Source organism: Eurytemora carolleeae, unplaced genomic scaffold (assembly GCF_000591075.1).
Source record: "Eurytemora carolleeae unplaced genomic scaffold, Eaff_2.0 scaffold147, whole genome shotgun sequence".
Taxonomy (NCBI): Eukaryota; Metazoa; Arthropoda; class Copepoda; order Calanoida; family Temoridae; genus Eurytemora; species Eurytemora carolleeae.
In genome coordinates, this window is record NW_019396103.1 from 94,497 (window position 1) to 105,093 (window position 10,597).

Sequence of the window (10,597 nt, forward strand, 5' to 3'; positions counted from 1 at the left end):
TTTTAAGAGCAATGATTGATTTATCATATGTTTTAAACTGCCCTTAGTAACTGCCTGTGTATTGGCCTGAACAACGCAGTAAGCAGTTTCTAAACAGGCAGTGTTCTAACTAGTTGCCTTTTCAAATAGAAACTTGTATTTATTAGCCTAATTTTATTATAAAAGTTTTATTCATGATTTTGGAAAACAAATTGGTTTCAGATTTAAAGATTTAAATAACCTTGTTAGAAACTAAATCTTTTAATTCATCCAACTCCAATTTGTTTCTCCCTTAAAGGGACTATATGCGTAATTTCAAGTGACCCTCCATGTAAAACCAACAATGCCCAATTTAAAATGTGAAAGATAATGTAGCTTCTTCTGAATCGCAAATTGTTAAATTCCGATAATTTCTCCGTTGTTCCTGATAAGGTTAAGAAACTCACAACTTTTGCAGAGAAACCACAGATAAAAACAAACAGTTAAAATGCACACAAAAACATGGATATCTTATTCATACTTGATCAGATACAGCTTTTAAGAATCAAGACCGTTGTAAATCGTGCATTGCCATCTTTGCATGGTGGGTCACATAAAATTACGCGTACAGTTTTAAATAGTCTAATTAAAAAAAGCAAAAGTGTAAACAGTACATTTCGCTTGATACAGTTGATTTTCTGAGAAAGCTATTTACTTTATTACAATATCAAATACATAATAATTCTTAAATGTCGTCTTCATGTTTCACTTTTTTATGGATCCAAGTGCAGATGTGCAGTTATACAATAACAAATTTTTTAAAATTAAATACATCAACCTGATAAGTATTTTAACTTAAATATATCAGACTGATAAATATATTAACTTATATCTACAATTTTTAAAAGATAAATAGAAAATAGATTTCAAACAGTTTTCTTAATTTAAGCAACAATATCTTTAAACTATCCTATACTAGCTTGTGAACCCAGCTTTGACTGGAAACTAATCTCTCTCTAAATTGGTCAACCCGCAAACCTAAGAATTTATTAAATCAAGCAAGACCGATCTACTGAGTTCTCCAATCAAAACTTGAGGCAAATCGTTCAAGGGGTACGAACTGAACTCCTCTAATATAAGTTTATCTATAGATTACACTAAGGTGCATCTGAACTACCAGTTCCTTGTACAGGATTCGTTCATCTAAACTCGTTTAAACTAGTTTTGGTTGTGTAGAGAAAGATGGCCGGAATACCCAACCCTGAGATAAAGTACACCCAGCTGTTCATCAACAATGAGTGGCTGGATGCAGAGTCAGGACGGACATTCTCTACTCTGAACCCTGCTACAGGTATACCATACATTCTCTACTCTGAACCCTGCTACAGGTATACCATACATTCTCTACTCTGAACCCTATTTACAATTTACAATTCTGGTGTACAATGTTAAATGTACTTGCTATTTTGAAAAGGGGTTAATTTGATTGATTTAACTAGATTTAATATTTCAATTGGCCACCTGGTTTTTATCCTATCCGATCTTCTTTAATCCTATTACTGTCCCAAGGATGAGATTTTAAATCTTTTCTCTAAATCAGGTTTATTTTCAAAATTAGCCGAACATGATGGAAGATGCAGGAACAAGAAGAAACTGGAGAACACAAAATATAAAAATATAAATAAATAAATATAAATGAAGGGCCCAGCGTTGCCCGTGGAAAAAAATTGAAAATTTTTTTTGAATTGTTTTAGCCTATGACATCCCCCGGCCATGAGTGTCCACAAAAAATTCAGCCCAATCGTTCCAGCAGTTTGGCCGGCTATACGCAACATATACACATATATTGTTTTATTATATAGATTGTTAAAATTAAAATTTAAAAAAAATATATATAAAAAAATTTCCAAATCAGGCGAGGAGATTGCCCAGGTCCAGGAGGGGGACAAAGCAGATGTCAACAAGGCAGTTCAAGCCGCCAGGTAAACATCTTTAAACAGAATTAACAAAAAAAATGAGGCTTTAAAGACGAACGTGAACTAAAATAATAACCTTGATCTGAAACTTAATTAAAGTGCCCGGCGTTGCCCGTGGAATAAAAAAAAATTTAATATAAACTTTTAAAATTTTTTAATTTTTTAGCCTATTCTACTCCCAGGGTATCCATGGGTTACCTCAAAAAATGTGAGCCAAATCGGTCCAGCCGTTTGGCCGTCTATATGGTACATATATACGAATGTCTTGTTTTATTATATAGATAGATAATATCAAAAATAGAACGATGGGAAACTAGAATAAGACATTTTACAAAATAAAATTTACACAATATTCTCTGAATTCTCGCATTATTAACACAGCTGAACCAAATAGGTCATGGGTGGTTTGTAACATCTTATCAAACTTTTAAAACTGGGTTTAGATAATTTATTAATTAGAAGTTAAATTTGTCCAAACCTCCACAATCACAAAAGAATCACAATCTAACTTAATTGTTTTATAATAAATTTAATTATTAAGGGAGGCATTTAAGCTCGGTAGTACCTGGAGAACTATGGATGCGTCCCAGCGTGGACATCTGCTCTACAGGCTGGCAGACCTCATAGAGAGGAACAGGGAGTACCTCGCCTCCCTCGAGTCATTGGATAATGGAAAACCATACCTGGATGCTTTTAATATAGATCTGGGATTAGTAATAAAGTGTTACAGGTATAGAGGAATTTAAAAAAGGAATAATAATATGATGATGATAAGATTAATAATAATGATGAAAATAATGATAATATTAATAATGATAATAGTAATAATAATAATAATAATAATAATAATAATAATAATAATAATAATAATAATAATAATAATAATATTAATAATAATAATAATAATGATAAAAATAATAATAATACTGATGATAATGGCAATAATATTGATCATAATCTTAAGAATAATGACAATGATAATAATGATAACAGCAATAATAATGATACCTAGGTACTATGCTGGTTGGGCGGATAAGACCCATGGTAAGACTATACCTATGGACGGATCAGTTCTCTGCTACACTAGACACGAACCTATTGGAGTCTGTGGTCAGATCATTCCTTGGAACTTTCCTCTTCTTATGCAGGTCAAAACCATCGTTTCAGTCCACCCTAATCAACCTACATATACTTCAGTCCACCCTAATCATCCTACATATACTTCAGACCACCCTAATCATCCTACATATACTTCAGTCCACCCTAATCATCCTACATATACTTCAGACCCCCCTAATCATCCTACATATACTTCAGTCTACCCTAATCATCCTACATATACTTCATTCCACCCTACTCATCCTCCATATACTTCAGTCCACCCTACTCATCCTTCATATACCTCAGTTATTCTATTATAATTCAGTCCATCCTACTCATCTTATATAAACTTAAGTCCACCCTACTCATCCTACCCATACCTCAGTTATTCTATTATACTTCAGTCCATACTACTCATCTTATATATACTTAAGTCCACCCTACTCATCCTATATATACTTCAGTCCACCCTACTCATCCTACGTATATGTATATACTCTAGTCCACACTCTGCTTATCCTATATATACTTCAGTCCACTCTGCTTATTCTATATATACTTCAGTCAACCCTACTCATCTTATTATACTTTAGTCCACCCTATCCCAACCTTTAACTATTGTCTACCGAACTATATTCTACTTACAAAAACATAGAATTAAATATTTTGAAAATGATTTCTAGGCTTGGAAGCTTGGTCCTGCTCTAGCAACTGGAAATGTTGTTGTCATGAAACTTGCGGAGCAGACTCCTCTTACTGGACTTTATGTTTGTTCTTTGATCAAGGTAAAACTGGACTTTATGTTTGCTTTTTGATTAAGGTAAAACGGGACTTTGTGTTTGCTCTTTGATTAAGGTAAAACTGGACTTTATGTTTTGCTCTTTGATTAAGGTAAAACTGGACTTAATGTCTGCTATTTGATTAAGGTAAAACTGAACTTTATGTTTGCTATTTGATTAAGGTTAAACTGGACTTTATGTTTGCTCTTTGATTAAAGTAAAACGGGACTTTATGCTTGATATTTGATTAAGGTAAAACTGGAATTTATGTTTGCTCTTTGATTAAGGTAAAACTGGACTTTATGTTTGCTCTTTGATTAAGGAAAAACTTGACTTTGTGTTTGCTCTTTGATTAAGGTAAAACTGGACTTTATGTTTGCTCTTTGATCAGGGTAAAACTGGAATTCATGTTTGCTCTTTGATTAAGATAAATCTAGATTTTATGTCTGCACTTTGACTTAAATTTTGATTAATATGTATTCTTAAGATTAAGATTAAAAGAAATGAAAATATGTATCTACAATCTTTATGATTTGAAAACTAATTTTCCTAATTCTGTTTGTGTATTCCCATAAAATTTAAAAAATAAATTTCTTAAGAATAAATAACATTTAACAAACTATGAAATATTTAGGAAGCAGGGTTCCCCCCAGGCGTGGTCAATGTAGTACCTGGATTCGGTCCAACTGCAGGAGCAGCAATCTCAGAGCATATGGATGTAGACAAGGTGTCATAAAAAATAATTAATTTTTCAAAGAATCTATATTATAACAAAAATTGCGTTGTTGAAATACATGTTTTTTAATGTTTTATCTTCTTAAGTTTTAGAACAAACGAAAAAAAAAATTGGGCCTGCATGTACAGTTTTCGTTTAAAATGTTATATAATCTAAGCTAAACAAAAAAAGAATCCTTGCTATTTCGATTAAACATTTAATTTTTTTTTTTTTGCATTTTTTAATATTTTCATTTGCTCAGGTAGCGTTTACTGGGTCAACTGAGGTTGGGCATATTATCCAGAACGCTGCTGGTAAGTTTTCATCTTAAACCACATAAACATTTGTAGATGAGGAAAATTATGGATTTAAACTATAAATTCCAATTTTACAGAATACATTGTCTCCTTTAAAGAAACTGTTTGAATTATTTCAAGTGACCCTCAATGTAAAAATTGCAATACCCGAATCACAACGGTACCCTTGAAACCTTTCTCTGACTATTAATGTCGTTCTTTTAACTTTGAATTGCTTAATTCTGATAATTTATATTTGTTTCCTGCAGTAGAAATGTGCAGTTAACTTTTGTTGAGAAACCATAATTGAAAATAATCAGTTTTCAACATTTTCAACATGTATTTCTGAATATTACTTGTCCAGACAAAGCTTGAATGGGTACCGTTGTAAAATGTTCATGTTGTCATCTTCATGTATATAGGGTATCCGGAAACTACTCCTTACAGTCCCTTTGAAAGATCGTCTCATAGTAATGTATACTTTGTAATTAGTCAACACTGATAGTTAATGTTAACCAAATAAATCTTTTAGTGTTTTGCTTTCTCTCAGAAGGGAAACGATTTTTCTTTAATGTACTCCGAATCTTAAGACAATATTTTTTACAACTTTTGAACAAAATTAAGAGACTATTGAATCCCTGATTTTTACATTGCAACCCTCAAACTAGGGTCGCAATGTTCGATTGCAACCCTAGGGATTTTCGGGTTTACAACTCCGTTAGTATGAATTAGATTTTATTTCTGAACTCAAAAATATGAGTTTACAGTTTTTGTAACCTTAAAAAGATTGATTTTGATGGATTCAAACGCATCCCTCGCTATTATCGTGATCCATAAGGACCCAGCATGGTCTTAGGAAGCTTCAGCAATGTAAAATTCCCTCCTTTATTTATTGCATCCCTACTGCCTCCCTGTAATGAAGAGAACAATAGTTATTAAAAATCTGTTCTAAATCTTGGTTTAATGTTGTTAAGGTTCCTCCAACCTGAAACGTGTGACCCTGGAGCTGGGTGGGAAGAGTCCTCTCATAGTTCTAGATGATGCTGATCTTGACAAGGAAATTATCCAAACCATATATTTTTTAACCAAAAAATGGATTGTTCAGATATTTTAGTAATGTTGGAGGCACCAATTTTTGATTAGTGGATTCAAGTTATCCGATATTTAATTTTCATTTCCGTGTAGCTTGAAACGTATAAAGTAATATTTGGTTTCAAACTTGCACGAAATCGGTTCCTACATCAATACAAAAATATCTTAACAGTCGCTTTAAAGATAGAAGTTATTAATTTTTAAATATTTGGAAGTGGATTAAATCTTTGCTTTATGATTTTTCTTAATCTACATGAGAGATGGCTGTGCGTACGTCTGTGATGTCTTGAATGTCTTTAAATTATCAAAATCTCTACTGCATGATATTACATTCATGCACACAATTTGTATAAGTTAAAACCATTTTTTTTAAATCTGCTTAAAGGAATTGAGTCTTTGGAACAAAATCAAATATTTAAACCACAATATCTTTATAACTCGATGTTGTAAACCTTTGATATTTCAAACTCAGATTAGTAGATCTAACAGAATTCATAGTTTGAAATATCTAAGGTATGCAACATTTGGTTCCAAAGATATAGTGATTAGAAATTCAGAGTTTGTGGCAAAGACTCAATTCCTTTGTTAAACTTAAAACATTGATGGTTGGGTGACCTAGGCTGTAGAATTGGCTCATTTTGCCCTTTTCTTCAACCAGGGACAATGCTGCTGTGCTGGGTCCAGGCTCATGGTCCAGGAGGGAATATACGATACATTTGTGGAGAAAGCGACAGCTAGAGCACTGGCTAGGAAGGTTAGTTGTATATACAAACTGTAAATCTACGATAAAGAAACTGAGTTCTTGCGATAAACTCAAGTTTTATAATTCTTTTATCTTGCACCTGATGGTGTACATCTTTAGATATTACAAACTAAGACAATTTGACCTAACAGAATTTATAGTTTGTTTGAAATATCATAAGTCTATTCAACATAGGGTTGCAAAGATAAAGGGATTATGAAATCAGAGTAGATCTCATTTCCTTTGCAAATAATGCTTGGTCTAACACGAAAGTATGCACATGAAAAATTTTTCGAGGGACCATTAGTCAAGAATTTTAATCTACGATAGGTTTGCGGCTAAATCGACAGCTAGGTCATTATCTAAGACTTAAGATCCAGTAGGAGCATTTTTGGAAAGCTAGCCAGAGAGGTCCCCACTAGGTCACGTAGGATATTGTTGTTCAAGAGCTATATAGGGCATCTTTGATATATTCGTTGAGATGAGTAAGTAAGTCATGTAGGAGGAGGGGGTTGATAAATAATGAAATAAATGATATGTTTGTGAATAAAACCATCATGCAAGACCAGTAGAATATGCTAGTATAGCTAAAATTAATACAATGAAATTGAGACACCCTGCTTACTTAGATCCAGACTGCTATGAAAAATTGCATAAATTTTCAAGACCTGGTCGACTTTGAAGTGTCACAATGCCTCACTAACTCATTTATACTTTTTTGTGGTCACATGAACATGGACATTTTAAAAGATCTCTGAAGCAATTTTTCATCTTTAGTTTTTTAGGACTGATTTTTGAAATTCTCATCATTTTTTCTTTTGAGAGCTTGCAACCTTTGGGTCACTGTCTGATAGGTCTTCTTATATAATAAGAAAACTTTGAACCTAATATATCCAGGTTGGGAACCCGTTCCAGGCCGGTATAGAGCAAGGACCTCAGGTTGATGAGCTTCAACATAAGAAGGTTCTAGGATACATCAAGACAGGGATAGCTGAGGGAGCGACTCTGAGGGCCGGTGGATCCAGTTGGGGTGATAAAGGTTACTTTGTCCAACCTACCGTATTCAGGTCAGCTGGATTTTGGTTAGAAATAAAACTGCTTAAAGGAACTGTAATATTATCAAGTGACCCTCTATTGCAAGAGAGCCATAGCCGACTCACAAAGATACCCTTGGAACCTTTATGATATAATATGATAATGTGGACGATAACGTAATTTTTCTAACGTGAAAAGGATTTAATCATAAAAATTCCTTCATTGTTTTCTGCAGCAGAAATGCGCGAGTCACTTTTGTAAAGAAACCAAAATTGAAAATAATCAGTTTTTAACATTGTAAACTGAACAGACAACGCTTTGAGGGATAGAGTTGTTAATCAGACATTCCACTCTATAAACGGAGAGTCACTTGAAATTATGCCTGTACAGTCCCTTTAATTGTATTTTACTGTTCAGTGATGTAACTGATGACATGACAATCTGTAAAGAAGAGATCTTTGGACCTGTTCAAGTCATTCAGAAGTTCAAAACTGTGGATGAAGTTATTGATCGAGCCAACAGGTAATATCATTAAACCTGATTGATTTTAACTCAATGGTTTGCATTTTTCAGTATAATTTTTAAAATTTGCAAGGGTAAAAATGAACTTTTTTACCCTACAGGCTTTGATACTCAAAATTTGCCCTTGAAGAAAACAGGTGAAAAATATGAGTTTAGAAACAAATGTAATCAGAGCTGAAAACTTTTTAATGGGATATCCTTAATCCCGATCAGTTAATTAATCTGGAGATTAATAACAAAATGAAAATAAGCATTATTTAATCTTGAGATTAAAAAAAAGAGTGGATCAAGCATTAATCCCGATCTTCACAATTCAAAAGTTTCCAGCTCTGGTATTTGTTGAATTTTAAATTAAGATGAGATCTTTCATATTAATGACTGATCCTGATTTCTAAATTCTAGGAACTCGTATGGACTAGCTGCTGCAGTGTTTACAAGGAACCTGGATAATGCAACCTTTATATCAAACTCACTCAGGTACAATAATTCAAATCACGTTAAACTAACTACAACGAAGTAAACCCTGTCTGTATATTAGAATATTATTTTATTCATGTTTTTACCTTTTTTCAAAATCCGTCGAAAATAGTATAATTTTCTGGGCTTAAAATTTGAAAAAAATACTCAAACGAAAAAATATATAGCAGCAAATAAAATGGGCTCTAGAATTAGGCATCACGGATTTTTTACCACGACCTCTAATTTGACGTGAGATACAATCATGTGTAACCTTATACCTGGGTTAATCATCATATCTTCTTCTATAATTATATTCTATATTCTATATCATTGCTGGGTATTAATGAATAACAACTGTATGGTATTTCTGAAATGTTATGTTAAGTATGACGACTGTGAACCAATAATAGAAATATATTAATTTTTTTTCTGAACATTAAAGATAATCAAGTCAAAATCTGAAACCTTAAGATATCTAGAGTTTTACGTACATAACCTGCAAGAAAAATAGCTGAGATTCGTCCCATTTTTCTACAAGTTCTCCTATCAAAATCAAATTGAAGATGATTTTTTTAACATGAAGCCAATAAGTCTCTCTGTATTTAGGGCTGGAACTGTATGGGTCAACTGCTATGATGTCCTGGAAGCCCAAGCTCCATTCGGAGGATATAAGGTTTAAACAATTTTTAATTTTCTAATCGACGTTTACGGCGTGACTGAAAAGAAATGCGAACGTTAGTTCATTTTGAAATTTTTCATTCTTCATCAAAAATTATAGCCATCTCTGCACAATTGCACTCTTAAAACCTTCAATAATGTGGAAGATATTGTCGTTTTTTTTAGCCTGAAAAGTGTTTAATTTCTTCCATTGTTTCCACAGCAGAAAAATTCCTTTATATTGTGAAACCACAAATGTCAAATTGAAATAAATGGATATCTAACTCACTCTTGATCAGTCAAAGCATTCAGACGTTACGTTGTGAATTAGACATGCCACGCTATAAATGTCAAGAGTAACTTGACAATACGTGTACAGTCTCTTAATCTTAATGATTTAGATGTCTGGAATTGGACGGGAGCTGGGAGAGTATGGATTAGAAGCGTATACAGAAGTTAAGACTGTCACCATTGCTCTTCAACAGAAGAACAGTTAAACAAGAAAATCCAAGATTGAAAATAATGCATTTGTTTGTAAAATTTTTCTTGTAAAAACTTTAATCAAAACCTAAATAAAATTTTGATTTGCTACGAAATTGCTTCATTGTTTTGTGAATGTGTTGATGAATTGCCATCTGCCGGTGATTAGAGGAAATGATAATTTAAATCTGATTACTTTCTCCGTCAGGGTCCACCAACATAGCTCATCAGCTGCAATCCGCCATTACTCTTATGATGATTGATGAAAAAGGTCGGGATTTTAGGACTCCATCTACAGACTGAGTATTGGGTATAACCTTCAATATCAAACTTATGTATTTATACATCTACCTCTCTCGGTATATAAAATATATAATATATACAGTGGAGCAACTATCACTTTTGTGAGGGGGGGGGGGCAAAATTTGATTTTGAGGGGCTGGGTGGCCAGTACGGAGTGGCTAGAGCCCCCCTGTCAAAATAAAAATCAAATAAAACGCTGTTTTTAGGATTTGAAGTAAAACAACAGATTTTTTAATTGTTGGTTGGCTCTATGCTCAATAATATACCAAATTCTTAAAATATCCATGGCATGTTCTTGTGTTTAAAAAAATATACTTTCAACAGCTTTAAAAGAACGAAATAAGTAAATTAATTAAACATGTGCGAGAAGCGCAAAATATTCTGTTCTTCTAGTGTCTTTTCATGTATTTTTTAGTGTCTGTTAGTCCCTGGCTTAGTCATATTGACTATGTATATAAAGTCCCCTATTGCAGTCTACATCA

The 10,597-nt window shown here is 32.9% G+C and overlaps 1 protein-coding gene across 2 annotated transcripts; it reads left to right on the forward strand.

The window, feature by feature from the left end:
* The first annotated feature begins 1,171 nt into the window (after window positions 1-1,171).
* On the forward strand, window positions 1,172-9,923 carry LOC111695024 (aldehyde dehydrogenase, mitochondrial). Of its 2 annotated transcripts, none has more exons than XM_023464159.1 (14): window positions 1,172-1,309; window positions 1,874-1,940; window positions 2,476-2,664; window positions 2,947-3,082; window positions 3,719-3,820; window positions 4,449-4,541; window positions 4,792-4,843; window positions 5,800-5,882; window positions 6,537-6,671; window positions 7,557-7,726; window positions 8,112-8,216; window positions 8,619-8,693; window positions 9,282-9,348; window positions 9,734-9,923. In XM_023464159.1, the coding sequence occupies exons 1-14, from the start codon at window positions 1,201-1,203 to the stop codon at window positions 9,827-9,829; spliced, it is 1,479 nt and encodes a 492-aa protein (XP_023319927.1). In that variant the 5' UTR covers window positions 1,172-1,200; the 3' UTR covers window positions 9,830-9,923. The 2 variants fall into 2 exon arrangements, with proteins under 2 accessions (XP_023319927.1, XP_023319928.1); XM_023464160.1 differs by lacking the exon at window positions 1,172-1,309 and adding an exon at window positions 1,322-1,346.
* The last annotated feature ends 674 nt before the right edge of the window (window positions 9,924-10,597 follow it).

Excerpts from the sequence above, each read along its gene's own strand:
- LOC111695024 (XM_023464159.1), top strand. The coding sequence starts at position 1,201 with ATGGCCGGAATACCCAACCCTGAGATAAAGTACACCCAGCTGTTCATC. Across the intron at positions 2,665-2,946 it reads TTAGTAATAAAGTGTTACAG|GTACTATGCTGGTTGGGCGG; the intron begins GTATAGAGGAAT and ends AATGATACCTAG. Across the intron at positions 3,821-4,448 it reads ATGTTTGTTCTTTGATCAAG|GAAGCAGGGTTCCCCCCAGG; the intron begins GTAAAACTGGAC and ends TGAAATATTTAG.